Source organism: Prinia subflava, chromosome 15 (assembly GCF_021018805.1).
Source record: "Prinia subflava isolate CZ2003 ecotype Zambia chromosome 15, Cam_Psub_1.2, whole genome shotgun sequence".
NCBI lineage: Eukaryota > Metazoa > Chordata > Aves > Passeriformes > Cisticolidae > Prinia > Prinia subflava.
In genome coordinates, this window is record NC_086261.1 from 8,184,539 (window position 1) to 8,197,271 (window position 12,733).

A 12,733-nucleotide genomic window follows, 5' to 3' on the forward strand; every position below is an offset into this window, starting at 1 on the left:
TTTCTGTAGACCCTCTGTCTGTTGTCTCAGGAATGTCTGCTGTTTCTCTGCAATTAGAGTTTGGAGGCACCTGGGACCAATGGACAAGCAGAGCAGCCAGGTAAACAGCAATTTATTGTTTACTCTGAAACCTAATGGTGCTAATTAAAAATGTCAATAATCTCAACAATTCAATAACACTATCAATTCCAAATATAAGCATTTGGAATGACAGCCAAAACATTATTTTGAAAAAGCTGATCATAAAATAAAATTGCAGCTCCTCAGGCCATTGTAGCATCTCTAGGACTTTACTGAGTATCAGTTTAAACCCCCTAATTTTCGAGGGAGGGGCTGGTGTTGCAAAAATGCATTCAAGTCCAGAAAAGTCTCATGACTTGCTTCATTTAACAGGACAGAAGGATTTGATGCTGACTTTTGAAATTAATGATTTTGATAGGACTGAAACAGAACTTGTGAGTAAAAAATGCTTCCACTTTTTTGCAAAAACCTTTTTTTGGGGGGAGAAAAAAATAAGGCAGCTTGTTCCAAAGGAATACTTTGATGAAACTGCAGATTCTGGAAAAAGCTGTTGCATTGAAGAAATGTCATCAACCTCTGTCTTGGGGCTCATTCAGGCAATTTAATGAATACAAAAGCTAACACTTGTAATCAAGAAGGACTAGTGATACATTTTTGAAAGGGAAATTAATTTTGGAAAACACTAGAACTCAAACACCATAGGAGCCTGTGGCATCATGCCAAGTACTTGATATTAGCTGTTAATTGGCACTCAAATTCTCATTCTTTACGTGGGCATGTATGCCTGAAAAGTGATGGACCCAGGGCAGCTCTAGGCAGCACTGGATGCTAAAGGAGCCCCTTAAAACCATTCCTATAAATGGTCACACCTCGCTAGCAAGAGGCACATGTCCATCATCCAAATCCTGGTAGAACAGAAGCTCAGAGTTCATTAATCTTAGACTGTAACAGCCCCAAGCATTAGCAGAAAGCCCAGGTGGGCAGAGAACCTGTTCCTGTGCTCCTTGGGAAGAAAATGATGATGCTGATGAGCTATGCAATGGATGTCAGGAGATTTAGAGGCAAAGCTCCAACCCCTTGTGATCCTGCAGTGAGGGAAAGACAAGAATTTTCTGAGTATTATTTCTTCTTCCTGGCAGTGAAGAGAGGAATAAATGAGCAGTTACTGATGAGTTCTCCTCCATTTAAATCCTGTGACATGATCCACAGCATCACACTTAAGAATTTAAAAACACTCAATCACGCCTTTGAACTGTGAGTACTTAAACTTTCATTTGACTGTGGCAGAGATTTGTTTCTGAAGATACAATACAGAAAACCAGAAAATTTAAAGTTAATCTTTAGATAAAAATGTGAAGTACATATAGTGTGAGTGCCAGAAAAATGATTGATATTTTAAGAAATTCTTCTTCTTCCCTGTAACCTCCATGGTGTTGTAGCACAACTCAGCAGAGTTGACTTTGCATGTGCAGCTTTGTGTTCCAAGAGATGCTTAGATGATTGGTAATACAACATGACCTTGACCTCCATCACCCACAGACTAGTAATCACACAGCTTATTTCTGTTTTGCTATTGCTTTGGGCAGGAGAAAATAGAAGGATTTGCCTGCTTTGTGAATACCTTAACAGCAGGGCTAATCTGGTTCCATATGGTAGTAATAGAAGTTCATTCCTTTTTTTTTTAAGTATTTGAAAAATGTCTGAGAACAGCACTTGATATTAGTCATGGTAGTATGAAAACATTGTGTCAATATTTTTTCCATGGGAATTACTGCCAGAAAAGATGCATTTTGCAGATTCTGGTCTTCAGGACACATTCCTGCTATTCAATCACCTGTGCTCAGGGGTAAGGCAGTGAGAGGTACAACAAATATCTCACATACTGAAGGATGTGTTCATTGGGAATGAGACACAGAGTACACAATTCTATTTTTAATGACTGTCTTTCATTTCAGGAGGGGATTCTCAAAGACCTGATTTGCACAGGCCTTTTGAAGACTGTAAATTCAGTAAGGTGTCTGAGGGCCAATAGGGGGATGCAGAACTTACCCAATCCACATTTTGGCACTGGAAAATGTCTAAATTAACTTTCTCATTCCCAGATCTTGACCAGGGGTGACTCTAGCCACGTGCCTCTGTAACATTCAGCAGCTTTCAGGCAGTCAGATAATGACTGGGAAGTCTTACTGTTCTCCGTGGAAATAATCTGTTTCAGGCAACAGGAGCAGCAGAAGGAAACATTAGACTGATGCTGAGCATGATTAAAGGCAAATTTAGACAAGGGCCAGACCATTCCAGCTGGAAGCACTGGGGGAAGTGTGTTCCTGTGATCTCATACTGTTGCTTGTGCCCTGCCCAGCCACATTTCACAGCTCCTGCCTGCACCTGCTCAGTGCTCTGCTCTGTCTCCATCGTCCTGCCATGGGCTCTGCCCATCTAAGTGTCACACCAGGGGAAACCTGTGGCCCTGTCCACACAGACAGAGCTGCAGAGCCTTACCCCTCCCTCCTGGGGCTGGCAATCAGCATCACCTCTGGGGTCCTCTGCAGCTCCAGTGCACCAAGGGCATTTCTGGAAAATCCTGTTCTCTGATTTTGCCTTCCATCACCGTTCAATACTCTAATTGATAGATGGTAACTTTGAGGTGAAGCACAACGTGCTTAGAATGGAAAATCTCTGACAAAACCTGTAAACATCACATTAAAAAGGGTAGCTCAGGCTCTGAGGAATCAGGCCCCAACCCACCATTCCTCTGGTCATTTTGGCTTTGTCTTTCTGCCTCACACCAATGGGCAGAATAAAATACACCATGAAAGAGGCAGTATGAAAAAACTAGTATCCTGCTTACCCCTCACCAACAAAGCTTTAAAGCTGTGTCCTTTTCAACTCAGCTGTGAGTGTGCAGCCCTGCAGTGAAATCCATGTGCACTGAGGGAAAAATGCTGCAGTAAGTGGCTCTTCCAGAAGTGTGAATTGTCCCACAAATCAACCAGGAGAAGCCCAACACAATATCCCAGCCCTCATCACATTCCATTTTGAAATATGGAGACAGCTGTGAAGCAGCTTACTACTTTTAATTCTTGTTTTCTTAGAGCAAGATGAGTGGGAAAAGAAGATGCTGATTTCCCAGCTTCCAAACACCCAAAATTCATTTGCCTAATATTGTCTTGGAGTCTTATCCTCAAAATTCTGTGGCTGTGAACACTGATGTTGTGAATTGGGATGAGATGAACACAGTAAAAATGCATTTGAACCTCTGGATACCCAGGATATTCAGTGACAATTTTTTTCAGTATTTTGTCCAGTTCAAAGCACAGACCTCAGGCATTGCTATTCCATAGCCTTTTCTTTATAAGCATTCATCTCAGTTGCCTTGCAGTGCTATTTGCACTGTACTATTACTTCCTACCCCAAAAGATGCAGCTACCAAACAGGAATCTGTGTGCCAACTCTATCACTCTACTGTTTAAAATCCTGACACTCAGCCTCCTGTTTGAGAGGAATCAATACATGATCTGGCCTGGATGGATAGGAATTAATCGATGTGACATTTTACAACAAATACAGAGCACTGGGCTAATGCTCCAAGTGGATTTCTTTTGCAAATGAAACCTCCTGCTGCATGAATTCTTGTAGTTGCAGTTTGCTGGAAGCTGCAAAAGTACAGCAGAGGGAAGTATAGCTCAGTATTTGCCTTGTCTCTGCTTTCTTTCCTCAATTGTTGCAGAATTAGTGGACATTGTCAGAAACAAAATGCTCAGCCAGCTGCATCTTTGGTCTGAGTAGATGTTATATGTTGGCAACTTATTAATATACGTATATACTGATACAATATTTTTTTTATATATTAGCAGATATGGGAAAAGATTTTTATTATATTCAAGGTGATCTGGAAGAACAGATAAGAAAGAAAAATTGTCTATGGCTATATATCCAGCTATCCAAGATGGTTGCTCCTTCTTGTTAATGCAACTGCAAGAACCATAAAGCATATGGTAAGGGATGCTCCATCACTTTTAAAGAACACTTGAGCTAATGTAGAAATTAATTATGCTGCATTCCATAATTGAGGGATTAGATTTTTGAACACAATTGAGCATGTACTGCCTGGTCTTTGAGACACTGGTACATGTGTTCAGTTTTTCTGTTTCAGAAATAAAATCAGGTAGTGAGCTACCAAAAATATTTTGTGCAAGCTCTTTAAATAAAAGGGTCTACTGAGAATTTGCATAATGTCTTACTTGTGAAATGTAAAAACTGCTATAAATCATTATTCAATTTATAAGACAATTAAATGCATGTGTTTCTGTTCTCTTTTATGGTTCTTGGAAATCATTATCTTGTGCAGCCGGAGAAAGAGGGGCTAAAGGAAGCAGAGAAGAATTAGGGTAGAATTAGCATTAGAACAGAGGGCAAATATCAGACAGTCACTTCCTCTCCATATTTGTTTTTTCTAGCTGTCCTGAGCTCAACTGAAATAGCACAGCATGCTCCACATTCCTCAGAATTTCTTATTTTCCTTAGGACAGAGGTTGCTTTCTGTGTCTTATGAGACTCGGATGGTTTTGCTGCAATTAACTGTGAGAGATTTTCTGCCATTGTACTCTCTTTGCATCTTATGATACTCATTAAATATCTCTTGATGACATAAAGAAAACCCTGTAAAGAGGATAGAATGTTGTTTATAAAACTTACTGAAACACTCTTCATAAATTCTCATTTCAAACAAGGCAAAGGTGTCCCTTAAGCTAGCAGCAATATTTTTCTTATGTACCATGTTCTTAAAGTATGATTTTCAAACTGCATTGCCATAAATGTAAAGGTGTCCTGGTCCTACCAGTGGTTTTATTGTGTGTCAGAATGTATCAGTCTTTTGTTGGTTACAAATAGATCAAGTCTAGAAATATTAAAAAACTAGAAATCAAAATCAAGAAATTAAAGACTTTTTTTAAGATGTATAGTGTGGATGTTGCTTTACTTGAACCTTTAGATTTTACTACATTCACAGACTTTGCAATAGAGCAGATGGGGCAGCAGGAATCTGGGAAAATGGCACTTTGGTCCCACACTGAGCAGTGAGAGAAAAACGCTCTTTCCCCTGCAAAATCCCAGCCCTGGTTTTACTGCTCATTTATACTGAACTGACTGATCTTTTACTCCAGCTAGTATTATAGCACTAGTGAGTAGGGTGATGTCACACAGTAGCAAAAGTATTGAAGAAAAAGCCTTCACCTTATTGGAGCTACTATGTGATGTGCATGCTTTTGTTTCTGCAGAATTTAGTTTCTTATTTCTGAAGGTCAAAAGAGATAAAGATGTTCAAGACACTCTAGTGATGTGGAACTCCATTTCTGTGTCTCTAATCCAACAGGTCTTCATGCTTTAAATCATTATATCCCAATTAAAGTGTACCAGAAACACTTCCTTCAGAAGAAAAAGCTTTTAATTCAACATGAGATATATGGCATTTGGGGGAAAAAAAAGCCTGACTTGCTCAGTTCTCATCTCAGCTGCTGATTCAGTGCTGTTTCTGGGATATATCTTTTTTGCTCGTGTCTTGGGTTTATGTAAGTAGACCAATATTGTCTCTAACATTTTGGTTTCTTACCCACTGGCTTTACAGAATGGATTCAGGGATATAATTAGGTATGCAGAGTGAAAAGTGTATTCCCAGATGCTTTGTGGTCAGTTCTGCCTGAGGTAACCACCAACAGCTTCTCTCAGCTTAATGATGTCTACTCTTGGCAGTGCTTCTGCCAGAGAGTGAGGTTAATGTCAGGAAATGAAATAAAACCTGCTTAGTAAACACTGCAAAGAAAACAGGTTATGTGTTAATGTGCTTGCACCAGCTATTCGTCTCTGAGGCTTTCTTTTCAAGTTTCGTTGTCTAAATTTTGGCTTCTCACACGTGGTTAAATTTATACAAACTTTGAAGAAAGTCAAAATGATAGAGCTGAAATTAAGAGGTAAAAGATGTCTGTCAGGTGTTTGGCTCCAAGTCCATACTTCCACTAGCATAGGAACACTTGTCTGATCTCAGTTGAATTTCTTAGGTAAGAGACATCTGCCACACACATTTCACCTTTAGAAGGGTTTCTCTAATACTCAATGTCATTTTCCCTGGAGGAAAACCACTGCAGAATTTAACAGCAATAGCTGTAGAGAACATCACAGAAATTACATTTCTATACCTGCAGGACTGAATAGAGATTAATATAACTTACACATTCCTATCGAGGAGTTTTATTGCATTTTATAGGAAGAATACAATTTTCTCTTAAATTATATGGGATAGTTTAAAGAACAAGGTTGTAATTTCCTTAACAAATGCTTTTAAGACCTTCCTATGATAGTTCACGTTTTAAATTTCATCATTGTCTCTATAGCTTATTTAGGCAAGTGTAGCCACCCATATGTGACGAAACAAATTAAAAAGGGCACATAATGTCCCAGTTTCAAGTACTTGGGTGGATGGGGTTGCTTAATATACATATATCATACCCTTCCAAGCTATCAAAGACCTTTGGATGAATAGGGTGCAATATATTAACTCAATTACAATGGAAACACAGATCAAAGAATGTAGCTGGGAGGTCTTATTAAAGCATGAGACTTCATTAAAATGTCACTGGTTTTGATTATACTGGATTAAAGTGTCTGAAATTTCACTTCACTCCTTCATGTCCCCAGAAAAGAAAATTCTGCTGCGTAACTCTAAGTTCACGGTTTCAGACCTTGTTACTCAGTGTTGTTATTAAAGTGGACCTTTCATAAATTGGTAAAAAACACCAAAGATATTTTTTAATAATTTCTGACATTGAATACATAATCTCATTTGCTTCAATTTATTTCCTTTCTCGTTGCTTATATTTGCTGCTGACTTTTACTAATTCACATCCATCTTGGAAAGATTTCGGTTTTTCAAAGGAAATAACAATAAAAAAACCCTCCTTTTCATCCATTTAAAAGAAATAAAATCATTTAGAAATTGCTAGTTTGCATCATAGGATGAACACAGAAATGTAGCAAGTCCAGTTTTTTCCAAGTGGCAGAGCAGTGCTGAGCTTTCCAAGGAAAGCTGTTCATGGGGAGCAGTTTCTGTGCTGCAGTGTTCAGCTGATCTAATTCTGCCTCTCCAGCCAAGAGACTGAACACACATGAATGCTGAGCACTGCTATCAGTGGTAATAGCCCTTTAAATTGGAAACAATCATTGTAAAGACACCTAACAGGCATTCTCTGGTACATAGTAACAAGATTGAGATAAAAATCACTTTTCTTAATTCGTTTATTTTCCTGTTGCTACACATGATGTCAACACTCGTTTGTGATTTTAGTAAAATGATGACGCACCCCCTGTTGTGACGCAGGAACAGTGAAAAGTTTGCATATTTCTATTTTGCATATGCATCATATTTTGAGCTTGATATTGATACAGCCCTGCTTAATATCTCTGCAAGTACCAGGGTAGAGTCCAGCCCTGTCCCTGCTTTTGTTGTGAGGAGCCCCATTCTGTAGGATTTTGGCTTTCAAGGTACACAGCTCAGCATGAACTTGACAAAACATGAATTCATTCAGTAAATAAATTGATTTCCTACTTTGCTGCGTACGTGTTCCTTAAATGACAGTGAAAGTAAAACACAGAGTGTGCATTTCCACCATAACTAGGACACAGTTTTATGAGCAGTGATGGTTTCTCTCTCCACTTGCCGGTGTTATGGATCTCCCCACAGATCTGAAAGGCTCAGGATGAGATAGCAAGGAAGTAGTGTATTATAGATAAACAGAGAATAATTCCATTCATTTATGGATTGTTTCAGGGATTCTGAAAGACTCCACTAATACTGGCTATTAAGATAGAGAAGATGGGGAGGAGAGAAAATCAATTCATTTCTCAATCTATTTAAGAGAACAAAGAACTGCGTGTGAAACTGAACAGAGCGTGTCAACAAAGCTCACACCAAACAAAAAAAGCAAAGCAGCTTTATTTTGCATAATTGCGTCTGAATCACGGAAGATTTGACAGAACCTGTTCCATTCTAAGCCCCAAGGTCTTATTTAGGCAGAGCACAATATCAAATACCCTGTAATGTGTTTTTTCTGGGCTAATCTAACATCTCACGGGATATCACGCAAGGGGACAGCACAGGCAGTTGAGTGGTTTCCTTGGTTTATATTCAGTCTTTGTAGGACTTATTCCATCTGTCTCTTGAAAGCTACGACAGTGCACTGTCAGATCTCTCCCGTTTTTTTAGGGTGGCTTCCTTATCTCTAAAATAGGAAGGAAATAAGAAATATTAGTGCTTTTCTGGTAAGAGAGAGATAAGGTTTAACCTCTGAACACTTGTAAAGGTCTTCAGAGGACACTTCAGAAGTGCCTAATGCTATAAATTCTGGCTTTATAAGGTATTTTACTATCATTAGATTATTAGGAATTTGACCTTTTAACCTTTATGCACATATGTAACCTGACATAATGGTGGCTCATGGAAAAGCTTTCATGACCAGCATAACCTGTGCAATCTGAACACCAGACTTTGCAGAAGCCTAAAGGAATTGAGATATGACTCTGCAACAAGGTAAGTCACTCCAAATTTTGCCTTCCTCATAAAAGGTAAGGGTCTAGAAAAACTGTGGCCAGGATTCCCTCAAATCACAATGTTTTATCTGAACAAAAATAAGTTGCATTTGCAGAATTGCTGATATAAACAGTCTAGTATTAGCAGGGTAAACACCTTGAGATAAGAATTAAGATTGCCTGCTGAGCATCCAAAACTCTACAGCATCAGCAGGCACTAAAGCAGTAAGACACTTGGAAAAACAGCTCCACATCTGATAGTGAAAAGCACAATAAATCAAAGATAAAGTAAACTTTCTAGATAACTAGGAGCATTTAGTGCCATTCTGATTAAACTCCTCTACAGGAAATGAGTAAACACAGCCTCCATGCTTTCCCTGTCTTTCTGCCCATTTACGTCCTAATGGATAAACTGGTTCAGGTTACTCATTTGGCAAAGCAAGGGACTGATTTGCAACTTTTCATTTTGACTGTTCCCATCAACTTCTGCAGGGCTGTTCAGGGCAACTGAGCACAGCCATGGGCAGGCACTTAAAGATTAACAGGCCTTTGCAGCATTCCAGGGGGATGACAAAGCCATCAAAATATTTCACACACATTTAAGGTGATACAGAGCACCTCAACCTTCCTGCTCAGTGCCGGGGGTCACGGACAGCTCCCCAATCTTCTCCCTCAATTGAAGGGTGATACAGAGCACCCCAACCTTCTCCCTCAATATCAGGGTGATGCAGAGCACCCCAACCTTCCCTCTCAGTGCCGGGGGTCACGGAGATCAACCCAACCTTCTCCATCAACTGAAGGGTGATGCAGAGTACCCCATCCTTCCCGCTCAGTGCCGGGGTCATGGACAGCTCCCCAACCTTCTCCCTCAATGTCAGGGTGATGCAGAGCACCCCAACCTTCCCTCTCAGTGCCGGGGGTCACGGAGATCAACCCAACCTTCTCCATCAACTGAAGGGTGATGCAGAGCACCCCAACCTTCCCTCTCAGTGCTGGGGGTCACGGACAGCTCCCCAATCTTCTCCCTGAATTGAAGGGTGATGCAGAGCACCCCATCCTTCCCGCTCAGTGCCGGGGTCACGGACAGCTCCCCAACCTTCTCCCTCAATGTCAGGGTGATGCAGAGCACCCCAACCTTCCCGCTCAGTGCCGGGGTCACGGCCAGCTCCCCGTTTCCCCGCTGGTTTTGGGGGCGTTGGGCCGCACCCCCAGGGCCCCGCGCCCCCCCCCGCCCGCGGGCCCCGCCGGCCGCCCCTGGCCCAGGGAAGTTCGCGCCCCGGGGCCGCGGGTTCGAGCCCCGAGGGGGGCGGCCGCTGCGGGGCCGTGTCGGGGGCCGCCCCCGCCGGTTCTTGCGGGGGGTCCCGGCCGGGCAGCGGCGACCGCGGGCCCAGCGCACATGTGCGGCCGCCCGGCACATGCTCACTGAGCGCGGCGCATGAGCAGAGGCGGCGCGGGGCCATCGGACATCTTGGGGCGCCCCGCACGGAGCGGGCAGCGCCGCCGGTCCCGGGGCGGGAGCAGCCGCCGCCCCCGCGCCGCCGGCCCGCCCGCCCTGGCGCCGGCTGCCCGCCCCTCCCGCGCCTTCCCCGGGCTGCCCTGAGCATCCCTCCGCCCCTCTTGCATTTGTCTTAATTCTTCTCAGAGACAAGATGGCAACGCCGGCGGCGGTAAACCCTCCCGGTGAGTAGCTGCCGTCTCGCCCCAAGTGGCCCCGCCGCACAACACGCCCCCGCCGCCGGCTCCCCCCGCCCGGCCCGGCGCGGTGCCCGCAGCCCCGGGGCGGTCCCGCCGCTGCCCCCGCGGGGCCCCGGGCCGGGCAGAGCCGGGCCAGCGGAGCCGGGAGCCCGTGGGGGCTCCTCGGGACACGGCGCCGCTGTGGCCCCGGCTGCGGGCGCTGGTGCAGCCCTGCAGCGATGAACAGTTGTGCAGAAGCATTGGCGGGCAGCGGAGCAGCGGGGCCGGGCAGTGCGGCACAGCCGTGCCTGCCCTGCGGATGAGTAGGAACATTGGCTTTCCCTGCCTCGACGTTTGTCAGCTTTATTGTCGAGAAGCCCAAACAGGGTGTTGAAAGTGACCAAAGGCACCTCGGCGTGTGCCCTGTGTTTGTTTGCATTCCAAAGGACGCAGTAAACATTTGCTGGTAGTACTTAAGTTATTGGCAAAAGAAACTTACCAACATTTTCCCATTGAATTTTTTCGCGAGGGAAGGCATTCCCCGACGTTTCCTTACGTGTCTGTGAGATGTAACATCTGTTCTGTTCACTGCGTGATGGAATAAAGTGAGTTTGGATAAAAGGACAGAATAGTATTTTGGGGATGTACTTGGGTCAACTTGGTGTGGATCAACAAGTATCTGACATGAAAAATAAGTGGGACAACGGATCTTGCACTGTGCTCAGTGTTAATGAAGAATATTGCTATTAAAGTCAATTCCAGTTTTACGTGTTTTAATATGTGCTTGCATTGTGTCGTTTTTTGTAGAGTCAGGTTGAGTTCTGACAATTAAAGGCTTGCTTGAGTAAATGCCAACTAATGTTTAAATCTTGTTCATTAGATTAAATCCTGCTGTAGTTGGTAATGTCGTTGTCATGCTGAAAGTAAATATTATGATATAAACAATGAATTTGGTTCAGTAAGCGCCAATACAGTACGCAGAAACTGATATTTGTCAGATTAGGTTTTAATATCAGAATTCTACATATTTAATGAAAATCAATATTTAAAGGAAGGTTCTGAAATTAATACCATTTAGCTTCCAGGGCACCATGTTGTGCATCATAACAGAGAGTTTCACTGCGTGCACTCATAGCTACCATCAGTTTTGCAGACAGAGGAGGATACAAACAGCATTTTTGGCTTGGGTTTGCTTTGCCATTCTCCTGTTGGCTCTCCAACTTCTCTTCACACTGAAGAACAGCCCTGTCCACTCAGAGGTCAGTGCTGAAACTGCTGAGTTACAGCAGAGCCCAGTGCCCCTTTTTCATCAACCTTTTCCACTTTCTGTAGCCACCTGCCTGTGGCTGAGCCCACAGAAGGATGTGGTTTCAGGAGGTATGAAATGCATGGACTGCTCCTAGCTCTGAGCGGGGCTTCACCATTGCTGTCCTGTGACCACTTCGTGAATTGAGGGAGTGTGATGGCATTGTTGAGGAAATGTAAAAAAAAAAGAAAAGAAGAGCCAAGTGTGTTGTCTGTGTGCATCTCTGTGCACGTGACACAGTGAAAGTTGACTTGCAGTGTGCTCCTCAAACGCTCTGCAGCACAGATTGCTGGTCTGGGGGAAGGATGAGGAAATGTGTTGGTTTCCTGAAGTGAACCGAGATCACCTTCTGCAAGGCTGAGGTTACAGAGCATCATCCTGCTCCTGTCTGAGCGGCTGGAGCGGATCTGAGCTGAAAGACGAGCTCGCTGCCTGTAGTGATCCTCCCACGTTTTCTGTGCAGGAGCGTTGCTGTGTCTGGCACGGAGGGGCGAAGTCAAAGTGGGGAGCTGTGAGGAAAGGAGACCCTCTATGTGCAGCACCGTGCTGCCTTTGCTCTACCACGGACAGCAGAAGATAGAGCCTCTGAAACACCTGAACTTCTACTGTGGCTTTTTAAAATCATAATTTGTCACTGTTCTTTTTTTTTTTTTTTTTTTTTTCATAAGTAACTGCAAACCAATGCAGAGAAACAGTCAAAATCTGTAACAAAATGATTTTAATCCTGTTGTTTTCTCTTGGGGATAGATCCTCAGCTGGAGTACGATGAAAGTAGCCCTATTAGTATTGGTGAAGCTGTGCCACCTTGCACCAGTTGACTTTCTGATCTGCAATATTAGGGGAGCACAATAGAAGATTAACTTGTTAAGCATCTTTAATGATGATTAGAAATTACAATATGATTAAATTTTTATTAAGCAATTGTCTGGGGTTCTAATAGCAGTTGGTAATTTAGGCAGGACATTAACTTGCAGCTACCACAATACAAATACATGTGGTTTTAGTCATATTCCAGATAGTGGAATGGGGATTAGCAGAGAGAGAAAAGCTGGGTGTTCTCTGACCATGTGAAGTCTTTCAGTGTGGGATCTCCTGCTACAGAACCATGCACTGCTCTATGGCAGCATCTTCTCTCTTGTGTTAGATGCAGATTTA

General features: G+C 43.2%; 1 protein-coding gene and 1 long non-coding RNA gene across 3 annotated transcripts in view; both read left to right on the forward strand.

The window, feature by feature from the left end:
- The first annotated feature begins 399 nt into the window (after nt 1–399).
- Nucleotides 400–4,005, forward strand: LOC134558786 (uncharacterized). Its single transcript, XR_010082408.1, has 3 exons — nt 400–455; nt 1,161–1,275; nt 3,876–4,005. It is a non-coding gene; the product is annotated as an uncharacterized LOC134558786 (long non-coding RNA).
- A 5,904-nt stretch (nt 4,006–9,909) lies between these two features.
- Nucleotides 9,910–12,733, forward strand: part of ARNT2 (aryl hydrocarbon receptor nuclear translocator 2) — a 96,206-nt gene continuing 93,382 nt past the window's right edge. The window contains exon 1 of one of the 2 annotated variants that reach the window (XM_063412442.1): nt 9,910–10,278. In XM_063412442.1, the coding sequence (XP_063268512.1) occupies nt 10,248–10,278 (31 nt within the window). In that variant the 5' untranslated portion in view covers nt 9,910–10,247. The remainder of the gene's footprint in view (nt 10,279–12,733) is intronic. The other variant, XM_063412443.1, reaches the window with a different exon arrangement.